Source organism: Balaenoptera acutorostrata, chromosome 9 (genome assembly GCF_949987535.1).
Source record: "Balaenoptera acutorostrata chromosome 9, mBalAcu1.1, whole genome shotgun sequence".
Taxonomy (NCBI): domain Eukaryota; kingdom Metazoa; phylum Chordata; class Mammalia; order Artiodactyla; family Balaenopteridae; genus Balaenoptera; species Balaenoptera acutorostrata.
In genome coordinates this window covers 10319517-10336612 of record NC_080072.1, presented here as the reverse complement: position 1 = coordinate 10336612, position 17096 = coordinate 10319517, and the positions used below count along the sequence as shown (strand labels likewise).

Here is a 17096-nt window from a genome sequence, read left to right as displayed (position 1 = left end):
CCATACGCAAGGACGTATCTTCCGGCTCAGGTCCTCAGAGCCGCTGTCTGCGGGACTGGTGCCCGGAAGTTCCCGGAAGTGGCCGGGCCTCAGGCTTCTGCTGCGGCTCGGGTAAAATGGCGGTGGCCGCTGTGTTCCCGGCCCTTGCGCGGGTGAGGAGAGTGGGGGTTCTAGGGTCCTAGGCAGGCCGCAGTGAGAACTGTATTTCGTCTTCCTCTGAAGTGGAGGCCGAGAGAAGCGTCCAACTGCCTGATAGCCCAGGGCAAGGGCAGACCCAAGGAGAGGTCGATCTTGCAACGTAGGGAGATTCAGGTTACATCCGCCCTTGCCTGAGCCCACTGTATGTCTTGTCTCGTAATATCGTTGAACCGTCAGTCTTCGTGGGAGACCCAATTCAGATTTCACCTATTTCCCAGGTGGAGCTGGCCCGACAGCCTCTGGGCGCCCGTTCTCTTTTTAAGTCTCTCTGTTCTTTTTAAGTCTTTAGTATCTGTCATGGTTTCACATAGTTTCATAAGATCGTTTTTCTTTTTGAATATAGGCTGTTAACACTGTAAACTTCTCTCTTAGAACTGCTTTTGCTCAATCTCATAGTTTTGTGATGTGTTTTTGTCTCCAGATATTTTCTAATTCCCTTTTGATTTCTCTTTTTACCCAGTGGTGGTTCAAGAGTGAGAGTGTTGTTTAATTTTCACTTATTTGTGAATTTTCCAGTTTTCCTTCTGCTGTTGATTTCTAGTTTCATTCTGTTGTGGTCAGAAAATATGCTTTGTATGATTTCAATCTTTTTTGTTAAGACTTGTTTCGAAACCTCACATGCTGTCTATCCTGGAGAATGTCCTCAGTGTGCTTGAGAAGAATGTGTATTCTGCTGCTGTTTAGTGGAATGTTCTGTATATGTATGTTTGGCCCTTTTGGCTTACAGCGTTGTTCGTGTCCTCTACTTCCTTATTGATCTTCTGTCTGGATGTTCGATTTATTATTGAAAATGGCTTTTGAAATCTGCAAATATTATTGTGTTACTATTTCTCCCTTCAGTTCTGTCAATGTTTGCTTCATATATTTGGATGCGCTGATATTGGTTGCATGTGTACTTGTTGTATCCTCGTGGTGAATTCACCCTTTAATCATTATATTATGTCCTTTTAAAATCTCTTTTGACAGTTTTGACTTAAAGTTTATTTTGTCTGATATAAGTAGGGCCATCTCTGCTCTCTTTTGGTTACCTTTTGCATGGAATATATTTCAGACTTTCACTTTCAGCCTACTTGTTACCTTACATCTAAAATGAGTTTTTTGTAAGGCATATAGTTGGATCTTGTGGGGTTTTTTTAAATCCATTCAGCCACTGTATGTGTTTTGATTGGTGAGTTTAATCCACTTACATTTAAAATAATTACTGATGGGGAAGGACTTACTATTGCCATTTTGTTCATTGTTTTCTATCTGTCTTGTAGCTTTTGTGTCCCTTTTTACTCTTTTGCTGTCATCCCTTGTGTTTCATTGATTTTCTTCTATAGAGACATGCTTCGATTCCTTTCTCATTTTCTATTGTGTATAGGTGTTTTCTTTGTGGTTATCGTGGGGCTTACATAAAACATTTTATAATCTATTTTAAACTGATAATAACTCAATTTCAATCTCATACAGAAGCTGCTCTTTTACTCCTCCCACCTTGTTATTGATGTCACAATTACATATTTTTGTTGTGTATCCATTAGCATATTTTATAGTTTTTTGTCTTTGTCTTTTAACTTCTAAGCCAGAATTAAACGTGATTTACCCACCATCATTACAGTGTTACAGTATCCTGTGTTTGTTCTATGTATACATTTACCAGTGAGCTTTATGCTTTCGTATGTTTTTGTGTTACTGTCTAGCGTCCTTTGTCTCCTTCGGGTTTCTTCAATTTGGATGTCCATTTCTTTCCCCAAATTGGGGAAGTTTTTGACCATTATTCCTTCAGATAAACTTTCTGCCCCTTTCTCTCTTTTTTCTCCTTCTGGGATTCCCATAATATTTATATTGGTCAGCTTGATGATGTCTTGTAAGTCCCTGAAGCGTACTTCACTCTTTTTCATTCTTTTCCTTTTTCTTCCTCTGATTGGGTAGTTTCAAATAAACTGTCTTTGAGTTCACTGATTCTTCTGCTTGAACAAGTATGCTATTTAACCCCTGTAGTGAATTTTTCAATTTGGTCATTTCCAAAATTTGTTTTTGTTTTTTTTTAAATATTTCTCTTCATTGATATTCTCATTTTGTTCTTGCATTGTTTTCCTCAGCTCATTGAACATCTTGATGACAGTTATTTTGAGTTATTTGTCAGGTAATTCGTATACCTCTGTTTCCAGGGTTGGTTTCTGGAAGTTTGTTTTATTTCTTTGATTAGGCCTTGTTTTGCCATTTCTTCATGCGCCTTGCAACTTTGTGCTTAGATCCATGCATCTGAAAAAACAACCACCTCTCCCAGTCTTTTTGGACTGACTTTGTACAAGGAAAGACCTTTGCCAGTCGGTCCAGCTAGAGATTCTAGGGGCCTGTCAAACCTTTTGTGTAGAAATGTCTTCTCTAGACTTGTACATGTAGATTCCCAACTAGAGGGATTTGCTGGCTTCTTTTTTCAGGCGCTCATAATCTCTTGCTCCCTCTGGTGTCCCTTTATGGTACTACAGGTGCTCTGGAGCTGCCGCAAGCCTCCCAGCTCTCCTTCTCAGCAGCCCCCAGGCTTCAGAGTATCCCAGGTCCCATGAGTGCTGCAGGTTGGCCAAGACGGAAACCAGTCCCTTGTGCAGCTCTTTGAAAAGCAGGAGTTTCGGATGCATGCTCCTCCTTTCTTTCCATTGGCCTCTGTCTGCTGTACCATAGGTCCTCAGAAGCAGCAGCAAGCCGCCCAGCTCCCTTTGGCTTTCAGAAGCCCCCAAATATCTAGAGTATGCTGGGCCCTGTCAGTGCTCTGAGACAGGCAAGACAGAAGCCATTCTCTCAGGCAGCTCCCCAAAAAGCTGGAACGTAGACACACATTCTAACTCTTCCTCCCCAGGTAGAAGTCAGGAATTGAGGGTTTTCTTCTGCTTGTTTTGTGCTAAGCCACAGGTAGGGACGATGGCGAGTGAGTGTATGCTAGTGCAAACCCTCACCTATTCCTCAGCAGCCCCCAACCTGGCACCTTTTCCGTCACACTTAGATTCAGACAAGACAGAAACTAGTCAATCAGGCATCCCCGTGAAAGGCTGCATATTGGATGTATGTTTCAGTCTTTTCTTTCCCTCCCAGGGAGAAGCCAGGAGCTGAGAATTTTCTCCAGTTGCACTGGGCTAAGCCAAGGGGAGGGACTATGTTGAATGAGTACCATAAATTTTTCTTCCAGCTGTAGTGCAGCTGGTTTTGTGCTCACCTGAGGTTCAGGAGCCTCTTAGCTGGTTTCTGGATTTCTCATAAAGGGAATTGGTTGGTGTATTGTTGGGTAGTTTGTGTCTCCATGGGAGGAGGAGAGTGTGGGACTTCCTGTTCCACCATCTTGCTGACGTCACCACCTTCTCATTGCGTCTTGATAGTTTTTGCCCTTCTCTAGATTGGGAGACTTTGGGGAATTAGGGACCATACCATCACCGTATGCTCAGATTTTAACCCAGGCAGGTGATTAGAATGCAAACCATATTGTAAGAATTTTAAGGGAATGCAAAGGAAGGAGAAAATATTTCTGCTGGAGAGGTTCTGGAAAGACACTGGTTAAGAACATGTTTGCAGTCAGGGGTGGGTTCCAGTCTTCACAGCAGTTACTATTTGGGTGATCTTGGTAAGTCATTTAACCGCTCCGAGCCTCAGCTTCCTAAGCTGTAAAGTGGGGACAGTGTCAGCATAACTTTTTTTTTTTTTTTATTGAGGTATAGTTGATTTACAGTATTTTATAAGTTTCAGGTGTACAACGTAGTAGTTCACAATTTTTAAAGATAAAACTCCATTTATAGTTATTATAAAATCAGCATAACTTCTTAAGGGCTGAAGGAGATCAAATGCATTTTGCATGTAGTAAGTGTTGAGTGAATGACAAGGATGGTCGTCCTTGTTAAAAAGTTGTTTGTGGGGACTTCCCTGGCGGTCCGGAGGTTAAGACTCCGCATTTCCACTGCAGGGGGCGCAGGTTCTATCCCTGGTCTGGGAACTAAGATCCCGCATGCTGAGGCCAAAAAAAAAAAAAGTGTGATATTTGTGGCTTATTTGTTTCAGATGCTTCCTCTGTCAAGGCGCCACCTAGTGTCTCCTTCACTCAGAGTGACATCATTCAGACGCTGCTACAGAGGTGACAGCCCGACAGATTCCCAGAAGGACATGATTGAAATCCCTTTGCCTCCGTGGCGGGAGCGAACTGATGAATCCATAGAAACCAAAAGAGCCCGGCTGCTCTATGAGAGTAGAAAGAGGGGAATGCTGGAAAACTGCATCCTACTTAGGTAGGGGGATCAGAGTCTGGATGTCACTTCTCTTTGACTGGAGACAGGCTTTTCAACTTCTTTTTCTTTCTTGTTTCTAGCCTCTTTGCTAAGGCACATCTGCACCACATGACAGAGAAACAACTGAACCTCTACGATCGCCTGATTAATGAACCCAGTAATGACTGGGATATCTACTACTGGGCTACAGGTACTGGGCATGATAAGCAACATAAGGTGAAAAATAGAATGACTTGGGCTGATTTGAGTCTGGAATGGTATCCTGGGCAATTTTTTTTTCTTTTATCATGTAGTAGACTCTCAACCCAAACACTCTTCAAATTTTTCCAAAGCGTGCAAGATTTGTTTTATGAGGTAAGGTTCTTTGTTTGCAAGCAAAAGAAACCTATTCTGTCTAACTTAAGCAAAAAAGGGAATTTAGTGGAATTGTACGGGAAGCTCCCAGTATCAAAGGGAAGGTTGAAGAAAACCAGGCTAGGAATGGAGTGGAACGAGACAGCTCAGGCTGCATAGCACGAGGTCTCCAGGAGTCTCACTCTGGCACCACCTTTGTGAGGAATGAATTCTCACTGTGTATAGTTAGGATTAGCTTTGGCTTTGAGTAAAAACACCCCAAACAATAATGGCTTAAAGAAGACAGAACTATGTTTCTCTTTCTCATAACAGAAGTTCAGAGGTAGATCCTCCAGAGTGCACAGAGGGGTTTCAGAGTCACGAAGGCCAGATTCCTCTTGACTTGCTGTTCCTTCACCCTCCGCCTGTGTAGGGCTACCTCATGACCCAAGATGGCTGCTGAGGCTCTATCTGTCATGTCCATATGTCAGCCAGGGAAAAAGAGTAGGAGAGTACACCCCATTTTTTATGGATCCTTCTCAAGAAATTATACACCATAATTCCACTTATTTTCCACCTGTCACTCTTTAGTCACATGGCTACACCTCGCCATAAGGAAGAAATAATGTAGCCTATTCCATGTGCCCAGCTAAATTGGGGATCCTATTATCAAGGAAAAATGGGAGAATAGATATTAGGAGACTTCTCATCCATTTCTGTCACTCTGCATCTCCTGTTTTTGTGTTTCCACTCAATATTTGAACCTTAAAATAGAAGCTATTCTATAGGTTCCAAGTGTGAAGATAATACAGGGTCTAGAGGCTTATATAACCGTTAGAAAGCCCACAGAGTGTAAAATATTTACTATCTGGCCCTTTATAGAAAATATTTGCCCCTGACTTAGCATAGTGCATTTGACATTCATCCATGTTGTTGTATCAGTAGTTCATTCTTTTTTTTTTTTTTTTTTTGGCTGCATTGGGTCTTCGTTGCTGCGCTCAGGGTTTCTCTAGTTGTGGCGAGCGGGGGCTACTCTTTGTTGCGGTGCATGGGCTTCTCATTGCAGTGGCTTCTTCTGTCACGGAGCATGGGCTCCAGGCATGCAGACTTTAGTAGTTGTGGCTCGCGGGCTCAGTAATTGCGGCATGCAGGCTCTGGAGTGCAGGCTCAGTAGTTGTGGCGCACGGGCTTAGTTGCTCTGCGGCATGTGGGATCTTCCCGGACCAGGGATTGAACTTGTGTTCCCTGCATTGGCAGGTGGATTCTTAACCACTGCACCGCCAGGGAAGTCCCAGTAGTTCCTTCTTTTGTATTGAGTGGAATTGCAGCGTGTGGATGTACCACAGTTTGTTTATCTGCTGACCAGTTGAAAGACATTAGGATATGTCCAGTTTTAGGCAACTATGAATAAAGCCTAAACTGTAAATCTTTGCATACAGGTTTTTGTGAATGTAGGTTTTAGTTTTTCTTGGTAAATGCCCAGGAAAAGGGTTTCTGGGTCATATGGTAAATGTATGTTTAACATTATAGCAAACTTTATTGATGGACATTAAAATTTGAATTTTGTATAATTTTCATGTGTCATGAAATATTCTTTTGACTCTTCCCTCAACCAGTTAAAAATCATTCTTAGCTCACAGACCATACAGAAATGGGCAGTATGCCATTGTTTGTCAACTCCTATGCCAAGTAAAAGAGGCCAGACTCAAAAGACTCTACACTGTATGATTTCCATTTATATGGTATTTTGGAGAAGGCAAAACTACATAGCAGAAAACAGACCAGTGATTGCCCAGGACGGAGTGAGAGGGGAGGAGATGTTCCACATCTTTACCAACACTTGGTATTATCAGGGTTTAATTTGTTTTTGTTTTTAGCCATTCTAAGAGGTATGTAGTGATGTGTCACTGTAGTTTTAGTTGGCACAACCCTAATGACTAAGGATATTGAGGGTCTTCTCTTCTCTTTTCTTTTCTTTTAATATTTATTTATTTATTCGGCTGCACTGCGTCTTAGTTGCTGCATGCAGGATCTTCGATGCGGCACGTGGAATCTTCTAGTTGCGGCACGTGGAATCTTTTAGTTGTGGCATGTGGGATCTAGTTCCCTGACCAGGGATCGAACCTGGGCCCCCTGCACTGGGAGCGTGGAGTCTTACCCACTGGACCAGCAGGGAAGTCCTGAGGGTCTTTTCAAGTCATTTGCCATTCATACCTCTTTGGTGTTGTGTCCCTAAATCTTCCTCCTGCCTTTTTTTTTAATTGGGTTTTTTGTTTTCTGTTTCACTACCAGCATTTGATGCTATAAATTTCCAAGCACTGCTTTAGCCTTATGATACAAATTTGGATGTGTTGTGTTTTCATTTTAATTCAATTCAAAATAGTTTCTAATTTCCCTTGTGACTTCCTCTGTGACCTGTGAGTTATTTAGAAGTATGTTTAATTTTCAGATATTCCCAGATTTTCCAGGTATTTTTCTGTTATTGATTCCATTGTTGCCACAGAATGCTATATATATGTATGTATGCTATATAATTTCAGTTCTTTTAAATTTCTTTAAATTTGTTTTATGGCCTGAAATGTGTATGTCTTTTTTTTTTTTTTTTAATATATTTATTTATCTTTGGCTGTATTGGGTCCTCGTTGCTGTGCACGGGCTTTCTCTAGTTGTGGCCAGTGGGGGCTACTCTTCGTTGCTGTGCACGGGCTTCTCATCGCCGTGGCTTCTCTTGTTGCAGAGCACATGGTCTAGGCGCGTGGGCTCCAGTAGTTGTGGCTCGCGGGCTGTAGAGCGCAGGCTCAGTAGTTGTGACGCGTGGGCTTAGTTGCACCGCGGCATGTGGGATCTTCCCGGACCAGGGCTCGAACCCGTGTCCCCTGCATTGGCAGGCGGATTCTCAGCCACTGCGCCACCTGGGAAGCCTGAAATGTGTATATCTTAATAAATGTTCCATGTGCATTTATTTGAACACAACATGTTGTTCTGCACTTGTTGATGAAGTTTTCTGTAAATATCAACATGGTCAGGTTGGCTGATACTGTTCTTCATGTCTTGTACATTCTCGTTGATTTTGTCTGTACTCTCTATCAATTAATAAGGAGTGTTGAAATCCCCAACTATAATTGTGGACTTGTCTATTACTCCTTTCAGTTCTCACGGTTTTTGCTTCATATATTTTATAGCTCTGTTATTATGTGAAGACATATTTAGGATTGTTAGATTTTCTTGATGAATTGAGTCCTTTATCATTATATAATGTCTATCTTTATTGCTGATAGTTCCAAAGCGTCTGATAGTAGTCACTCCAACTTTCTTTTGATTAGTGTTTGCATGGTATATATTTTTCCATTTATATTAGTTTTCTATTGTTACCACAAACTTTAGTGACTTTAAGCAACAACCGTTTATTAGCGCACAGTCCTGTAGGTCAGAAGCTATGCCCAGATCTCACAGCCTGAAATCAACATCATCTCTTCTACATTCCTGCCCAGAAGCTCATTCAGGTTTCAGGGAGCATTCATTCCCTGAGGCATAGGACTGAGATACTGGTTGTCTTGCTGTTTATGTCTTTCAGCTTCTAGAAGCTGCTCTCGGGTTCTTGCCACATGGCCCCTCCGTCTCAGCATTGGAGATCCTCCCTCACGTGCAATCCCTCTCATGCTTCAGATCTCTCTGACTTCCCCTTCTGCCACCAGCTGGAGAAAATTATGCTTTTAAAGAGCTCACGTGATTAGGTCAGAACCACCTGGATAATTTTCCTGTCCTGACTGTGCCGTATAACATAACCCAGTCACGGGTGTGAAGATCATCATTTTCACAGTCCTGGGGATTACACGGGGCTTGTACACAGGGGAGTGGGAGATACTGAGGGCCAACCTAGAAGTCTGCTTACCACACCATCCTTTTAATTTATCTTTGTCTTTTTATTTAAATTGAGCTTCTTATAGATAGCATATATAATCATTCTTTTTTATCCAATCTTATAGTCTTTATCTGTTCATTGGTGTGTTTTGGCCATTTACACATAATTAATTACCAGTGTGGTTGAACTAAAATCTACCATCTTTTTTTTTGTTTCCTATTTCTGCTGTCTGTTCTTTGTTCTCTTCCCCCTCTGTTTCCATGGATTTTTTTTTGAGTATTTAAAATTTCATTTTATCTCCACTATTGGTTTATCATTTATATCTCTCTATAATTTTTTTAGTGATTGCCCTAGGATTTACAGTATACATCTTTAATTAATCATAGTCTACCTTCAAGAATAGTATACTGCCTCATGTATAATGTAGGAACTTTCAGTAATACACTCCAATTTCTCTCTTCCATGTTTTGTGCTTTTGTTGTCCCACTTTTTACTTTTACTTACATTGTAAGTCTACACTACATTTCTTTTTTTTTTTTTATTTTTTATTTTTTTTTATAGCTACTTTATTTATTTATTTATTTATTTATTTTTGGCTGTGTTGGGTCTTCGTTTCGTGCGAGGGCTTTCTCTGGTTACGGCAAGTGGGGGCCACTCTTCATCGCGGTGCGGGGACCGCTCTTCATCGCGGTGCGCGGGCCTTTCACTATCGCGGCCCCTCCCGTTGCGGGGCACAGGCTCCAGACGCGCAGGCTCAGTAGTTGTGGCTCACGGGCCCAGCCGCCCCGCGGCATGTGGGATCTTCCCAGACCAGGGCTCGAACCCGTGTCCCCTGCACTAGCAGGCAGATTCTCAACCACTGTGCCACCAGGGAAGCCCCTACACTACATTTCTATTGTTTTACTTTAGACAGTTATCTTTGGAGCAATTTAAAATAAGGGAGAGAATACATTGTATTTTGTATTTGTAAATATGTAAATTATAACACATATATAAATATGTATGTAACATATAACACATATTATGTATAAGGTACATTATATTTACCTTCATTTTTTTTTTTTTTTTTTTTTTTTTTTTTTTTTTTTAAAGATTTATTTTTTTTTTATTGATTAATTGATTGATTGATTGATTGCTATGTTGGGTCTTCGTTTCTGTGCTAGGGCTTTCTCTAGTTGTGGCAAGCGGGGGCCACTCTTCATCACGGTGCGCGGGCCTCTCACTGTCACGGCCTCTCTTGTTGCGGAGCACAGGCTCCAGACGCGCAGGCTCAGTAATTGTGGCTCACGGGCCCAGCCGCTCTGCGGCATGTGGGATCTTCCCAGACCAGGGCTCGAACCCGTGTCCCCTGCATTAGCAGGCAGATTCTCAACCACTGCGCCACCAGGGAAGCCCTTTACCTTCATTTTAATCATCTCTGGAGATCGTCATTTCTTTACGTAGATCCATGTTTCTCTGGTATCATATTCCTTCTGCTTGAAGAACTTCCTTTAATATTTCTTTTAGTGTAGGTTGGCTATAATGAATTCTCTCAGCTTTTGTTTGTCATTTCAAAAGATATTTTCAGTGGATATAGCATTACAGGTTCACAATTATTTCTTTTATTTTTTAAAATGTTTTATTTATTTATTTATTTATTTTACTTATTTACTTGGCTGCGCTGGCTCTCAGTTGTGGCAGGTGGGCTCCTTAGTTGCGGCATGCGAACTCTTAGTTGCGGCATGCATGTGGGATCTAGTTCCCTGACCAGGGATTGAACCCAAGCGCCCTGCATTGGGAGCTCGGAGTCTTAGCCACTGCGCCACCAGGGAAGTCCCCACAATTACTTCTTTCAGCACTTTACATGGGCCCTCTTCTTTTGTGAGGCTGTAGTATGCAGGATCGAGTCAGTCTGGTTAGGAATTGAGCTGGATTTGATCTGTGTTTTCTGCCTTATGTTACTGTTGGAAATTTTTCATCCATTATCTCTTCATATGTTTCTTCTGCCTCATTTTCTTCCTCTTTTCCTTCTGGGATTCCAGTTACACTTAGTTTAGACTGATATTGTCCCACAGCTTTTGGATTCTGTGTTTTGTGTCTTTTACTCTTATTTTTCTCTTCATGTATTAGTTTGAGTAATTTGTATTAGATAATATTTATTGACCTTTCTTCCACTTCACTAATTCTTTCCTTGACCATTAAATCTTATGATGAGTCCATTTTGCTTATGGGCTACTATATTTCTATTTTTATTTTTAACATTTCCATTTGACTTTTACAATTTCCACCTCTGCTGGAGCTCCTTATCAGTTTATGCATTTTTCCTACTTTTTCCACTAGCACCTTTAACACAATAGTCATAGTTACTTTATTTAAACCCCCTATCGAATAGTTCTAACATCCGCATCATCCCTGAGTCTGTTTCTGTTGATTGCTTTGTCCCTTCACAGTGTGTTGTTTCTCACTTTTCTTTTGTGTGTGTGTTAGACACATTTGATTAAATGTTAGACATCATGAGTGAGACAGTAAAAACTGAGGGAAATGGTATTTGTGCTTAGAAATGGGCATGATTCTCCTGCCGGGCTGTTGGAATGGGAATCGAGTCAGTCTAGTTAGGAGTTAAGCTTACTTTGGATTTTGTTATTGCTTTGGTTCCCTTCAGTTCACCACCAGCCTCTATTGTTACCATGTGCATCTTCCTGTATTTCTGTGCTTCAAAGGAAACCTCTCTCCATGCTCTTGCCCTCTCCCAGCTGTAGATACCTATTGATTTCCGCTTGGTGCTTGTTGGTTTGGGGAAGAGAGGGTATTCTCTATTATCCTGGTCCAGCTTTGGTCCCTGTGGCCATGGGTCTTGGGGGTGGGCTTTCTCAGTGATCCTGCTGCTCCCATCAGGGTAGAGGATTTTTTTTCTTTTACCCTTCCACCAGCCCAAATGTGTCCTCACATGTGCCCTGTAGGAGACAGGATTCGCTGATCTACTCCCAGCCCCTTGAGGCTTTTGTTCTTCGGAGAAGGAAGGGCCAGGCTGGGCATTATGCTTTTTTGGGTGGGCGGGCAGTATTGGCTGCTCCCCTCCTTCTGGCCTGTATCACTGAGGGAGGCTTTCTCCAGCTTCCTGCTCTGGACACAGTCTTTGTCATGCGCATACTTAGTGGGGGATTGCTGAGAAGAACCTGCACATTGGGGCAAATTCTCCTTGTGTCTGTGGCTCCCAGAGATTTTGTACTCTCAGGCTAGCCTACTTGGCTTTCAGCAGTTGATGAACAATTTTAGCTAAATTCTTCTTACCTGTTTGTTTGTGCCCAGCGCCTCGTCTTCCTGTGCCCTGTCTCAAGTGAGCATGTGTTCATATCCATTTTCTCCTTTGAGGGATCTCTCTTTGCTTAGATTTTATTCTCTTGGGTACCCTGTGACCTCAGCTGTCTGATGACTTCAGAAAGTGATGATAGTTCTACTTTATCTGACTTTTTCTTGTTGGGATGAGTATAATGTTCTTTCTAACTTTCAACATCCTAGGGGGAAGCCTAAACCTCCTTGATCTTATTCTGATTGTCACACACAAAAAAACAGATGCCAGGCCCACCAGATGCCAGGCTCTGTGCAGGCTTTGTTTTGGGGAATTCCCTCTCCTAGCATTGTACTTAGTCTTGCTAGGAGGGTAATTCCAAAGCATATCACCTAAGGTTTCCCCGTGGGAGGCTTTGCTTGTAATTTGAACCTTAAGTGAGCATCTCACGGTTGGAAAGAAAGATAAGAGGTGAGCAGCATCCTGCCAGACTCTCTTCCTCTGGCCTGAGGCTGGCATCCTCATCTCTCTGCTCTCGGTGCGTTTGTTGCCTCTCCATGCAAATCTGGTTCTCCAGGTTCATGTTAATTTGGGGGGCCTCTATTAGCTTTCCAGTAAATTCTTTTATGCTTAAGTTTACTAGAGTTATCAGTGGCTGTCACTTACATCCAAGGATTTCTGCCTCAGGAAATATATAGGCTAGAAGGGAAAACAGTACTCAGAAAACAACTGAAGTACCAAATGCAGAGCAAAACAGTACGGCCAAGATTGGACAGGCCAGGGGTCAGCAAAATTGCTCATGGAAGACCAGATAGTAAATGTCATCGTCTTGCAGTCATATGGTCTCTGTGGCAACTACTCAACTCTGCCATCGTAGCACAGAAGCAGCCACGGACAGTATGTAAACAAGTGAGAGCAGCTGTCCCAATAAAGCTGTTTACAAATACTGGCTGCTATAGGTTGCCAACCCGCGGTACAGGCTGCCATGTATATTCAGAGGAAGAATGGAGCTGCTCTGTGTATCCACTGTGGTTTTTGGCCAAGGCCAGAGTTTCGAGTTTCAAGATTCTTATAACTGACAACTGACTGACCAACGTAATTCTTTTTGCCCATCCTTCTCTTGCAGAAGCAAAACCAGCCCCAGAAATATTTGAAAACGAAGTCATGGCCCTGCTGAGAGACTTTACTAAGAACAAAAACAGAGAGCAGCGACTGCGGGCCCCAGATCTCGAATACCTCTTTGAAAAGCCACATTGAGCTGAGCGCCACTGCCTGCCTGGCCTCTGTCTGCGGATGCTCACTGCTTATGATGGGTATTGGCCTTGATGTCCTGCTTCTCCTTAGATGCTCAGCCCACCCAGACCGTTGGTCCTGTCTCCAGTGATGGACCCGCCTCTCTCCTGAGGACATGTAAATGTTCAGTGTATCTCATTCTAAGACCCTGTGGTTCCGTTCTAAGCCTCAAAGCGGTTTGTCTAAGTTACCGGTGTTCGGGCCTGACTTTCTCTGGCTCCACAGGAGGGCACTGTAGGGGAAGCGGCTGTGCCAGCTCGTTGCTTCAGCCAGAAGTGAGCTCAGTGCAGAGGGGCAGCCAGCTCTGCATGCTGTGTGGAAAGCTCCCCAGGTGACCCAGGGCTTTGTTCCAGTGAAATTCCCCCTTCCAACCTGGGATGGTTCTTTCTGCCAAGGGAAGCTGATCCAAGCCCCCTGAGCGGAATCCTTCAAAGGCCCAGCGGGCAGAATGAGGGCAGTGGGCAGGAACGGTGTGGGCTTGCTGCTCAAGAGTCGGCATCCTCATCAGATTTTCTCTAAAATGCTCACTTTGTAAACTGAACGATAATTGAATATTAAAGAGTATTTTAAAAAGGAAAATCACAACTCCCCAGCCCTCACACAGTTATTTTAATTTTGTCTCTTCTCATGTAATCCACAGGCATACGTTTATAGAGCTTTACAAGGTCACAATCGTAGGTTTTATCTTCATGCAGCACTATAGCAAACATTTTCTGTATTTCTACAGTCTCCACGATCATTTTAGTTGACAAACTAATAACGCATAAGAAATAATATGTTAGGATGAATTAGCTGAAAGTGTTTAGCTCTAGGACTAGAAGATTTCGACATTGCCAGGAGGGTAGTCTCACTGGAGGAATTTTCCCCTAGGAGCTGTAATCCAATCAGAATGGCCATCATCCAGACTGGGCCAGGACCATTAAAGGTGAGGAAGGCAGGCCAGAATTGCTAGGCAGGCGGTTGGTGAGCACAAGAGCTGCACACAGGCAGGAAGTACACGTTTCCAGCATTATTGAGCTTCGGCGTTCCCACGGAGCTTCCTCGTGGTCCTGCCTGCCCCTCAGTGTTCCTGGCTGAGGAGAGAAGAGGAGAGAACCAGCCTTTATTTATTTACCTTATCTCAGTAGAGCGTCACAGCTCTCCTGCAGACAAGTGGTGTCACACCTATTTTGTAGATGAGAAAGTGGGCTCAGAGAGAGTGATTTGTCCAAGATTAAGTCACTACTCAGTCAGAAAGCCAGAATCTTGCTTAGTTCAGTCCGTCTCCAAAGCTCATGAACTTTTTGCCAGAACATGCTACCTTACTGGTGGAAAGTATGTAGAAATCTACGCTTTGAGAAGTTATAGCAAAGAAACTTGACGGTTCTGAGCCATGACCTGTGTGTCACCTAGGGCAGGGGTCCCCAACCCCCGGGCCATGAACTGGTACTGGTCCACGGCCTGTTAGGAACCGAGCCGCACAGCAGGTGAGCGGCGGGCGAGTGAGCAAAGCCTCATCTGCTCCCTATCACTCGCGTTACCGCCTGAACCATGGCCCCCTCCCCCCGCCACCATCTGTGGAAAAATTGTCTTCCATGAAACTGGTCCCTCGTGCCATCAAGGTTGGGGACCGCTGACACGGGACAGGAAGCTGCCAGATGCTTCCCAGAGTAAGCCCTTGGTCACCCACGGTAGCTCTCGTGAGGGTAGGCACTGGTTACAAGTCAGATCCTGACTCTGCTGCTTACTGTCTGGATAAATGAATTGGCTTGAGCCTCGATTTCCTCATCTGTAAAGTGGGGATGATGACGCTCCCTGTCTTAACTATTTATGAAGAGCAGACGTGAAGAGAGAAAGCACACGGAGCTCTTCCGTGGTCCCCAGCACGCAGTAAGCTCTCGGTAGAGATGAGGTGTCAGCGTTAGGTCATGGCCTCAGCCTGAGATTTAGGAGCTGTCTCTTAACACAAATGGCCTGGCATGTCAGCGAGGTCACCAGAGCTTCATGCAAGGCAGAGTCCTGCAGGTAGGAAAGCCAGACCTGTTAAGGAACCACGGGATGTCTTACCAGCCAGTAAAGACTGGAGAGAAAACAGACCCTGGTGTCAAGGACTTCGATGGAAAAATCTGTAGCACTGTCACCTAAGCAAGGAATGGGAGTGAGAAATGGGGGGCAGAAGCAGACATCGATCGCCCTGAGAGCTCACCACAGACTCTGGCCAATCTCTCGGGCCTCATTTGATGTACTATGTGGAGAATGTTAAACAGAGTTTATGTTGAGAGATGTCTAGACTGTCAGAAGTGCACATGAGTTGGTCAGTGACTTACGCATCTATCCTGGACTCTTATGCAACAGATCCCAGCAGCCAAGTATGCAGCTTGGGCTTTATCCCCCGGGGGTTTGATCTCTCCTAACCCTGATTTTGTCTTATTTAACATAACGTTCAGCTGCTGCCACTTTGACCTGGGAATGGCATGCTTCTAAAGGAGTTGTTTTCTTCCCAGGCTGCTGTCTTGTGTCATCTCTGAAAGTGAAGGATCTTGCTTAACTTCAGCTGCTCAGTGTCAGACCAGGGGTGCTATGTAAACAGTTTTTCCCTTTATTAGGCATTAAGTAAAACTAGGCCAGCCACAGGACATTTTTTAAAAATTAATAAACATATTGCAAGGGCCAGCAGCCCCGCAAGGATCTGTGATGAACAAAGCTGGACTTATTCCTCTCCCTGTGACACATCACTGCTCACTGACCTCATTCAGAGCCTCTGTGGGGCACACAGGCGTCTGGCTCTGCCCTGTCCCATCTGAAGTGGTCTCACAAGACCTGTCGCACAGGCTCCCACATCAGACGTCAAACTGGGGCAGTAAAAGCTGTCCTCTCCCCATCATTTCCTCTCTTAATCATTTTAAGTCTTCAGAATCCATAAGCCAAATCCCTTTTTCCCGACCCTGAGCCTTAGTTGGGGCATATCTGTCGGGGTCATCGCAGAGGCACCTCTGACTGGTGTTGGCCATCGTCTGGAGGTCACCTGCACTGTCTCTTCAGCTCAGCGAGGGTGGCACTGACCCAAACCTTGTTCATATTTTTAAACATCCCCAGGGAAAGATTCCACTGGGAGAGTAGAGAGTCTTACTTTTATCTTTCCATCCATCTGCTGCTATCGTGGCTAGACAGGAAGTTTCCATGATGGGGAAGTTCACGCAGCCTTAAATGGCAAGCTGGGCTGGGAGACCTGCGCTGACAGCATCTTATTGGTACAGCCCGTCGTATCTGAGGATGGAGGACTTGCCATCCTGCAGCTGTCAAGCTGAGGGTGCTGATCAGCTCCCAGTTAAGCCACCTTGTTCGGTTTCCCAGTGAACCCTCTGGCACTGAGGACCGGCGTTAGGCTCTTCCCTAGTCAGGTGACGTGGCATTGGTGAGACAGGTGACCTGAGGCAAGGAGTGGAGTGCTCCTTTGCCTTTAAGAAACAAATGTCTGTCAGCAGTCAGACATTTCAGGGCGGATGGTGGAAAAGTTGAAGCTATCCAAGATAAATAACATCAGGCGTCCAAGGAGAAGACGTGCAGAGGAGAAATCTCCCTCCTCGTAACCTGAGAGGTAGTCTTTTGCTAGGTCCCAGGTCTCGCCTGAATCCAGATACTCCTGCCAAGGAGAATGTTCTCCTTAAAAGGACAATGTGGGGCTTCCCTGGTGGTGCAGTGGTTGAATCTGCCTGCTAATGCAGGGGACACGGGTTCGAGCCCTGGTCTGGGAAGATCCCACATGCCGCGGAGCGACTGGGCCCGTGAGCCACAACTACTGATCCTGCGCGTCTGGAGCCTGTGCTCCACAACAAGAGAGGCCACGATAGTGAGAGGCCCGCGCACCGCGATGAAGAGTGGCCCCCGCTTGCTGCAACTAGAGAAAGCC

The 17096-nt window shown here is 44.2% G+C and overlaps 1 protein-coding gene across 1 annotated transcript; it reads left to right on the top strand.

Moving 5' to 3' along the window:
• The first annotated feature begins 17 nt into the window (after positions 1 to 17).
• On the top strand, positions 18 to 13792 carry SDHAF2 (succinate dehydrogenase complex assembly factor 2). The gene is made up of 4 exons (XM_007174431.2): positions 18 to 152; positions 4228 to 4451; positions 4532 to 4641; positions 13041 to 13792. The coding sequence occupies exons 1-4, from the start codon at positions 117 to 119 to the stop codon at positions 13169 to 13171; spliced, it is 501 nt and encodes a 166-aa protein (XP_007174493.1). The 5' UTR covers positions 18 to 116; the 3' UTR covers positions 13172 to 13792.
• Positions 13793 to 17096: the final 3304 nt, after the last annotated feature.

Excerpts from the sequence above, each read along its gene's own strand:
- SDHAF2 (XM_007174431.2), top strand. The coding sequence starts at position 117 with ATGGCGGTGGCCGCTGTGTTCCCGGCCCTTGCGCGG. Across the intron at positions 153-4,227 it reads TGTTCCCGGCCCTTGCGCGG|ATGCTTCCTCTGTCAAGGCG; the intron begins GTGAGGAGAGTG and ends TATTTGTTTCAG. Across the intron at positions 4,452-4,531 it reads GAAAACTGCATCCTACTTAG|CCTCTTTGCTAAGGCACATC; the intron begins GTAGGGGGATCA and ends TCTTGTTTCTAG.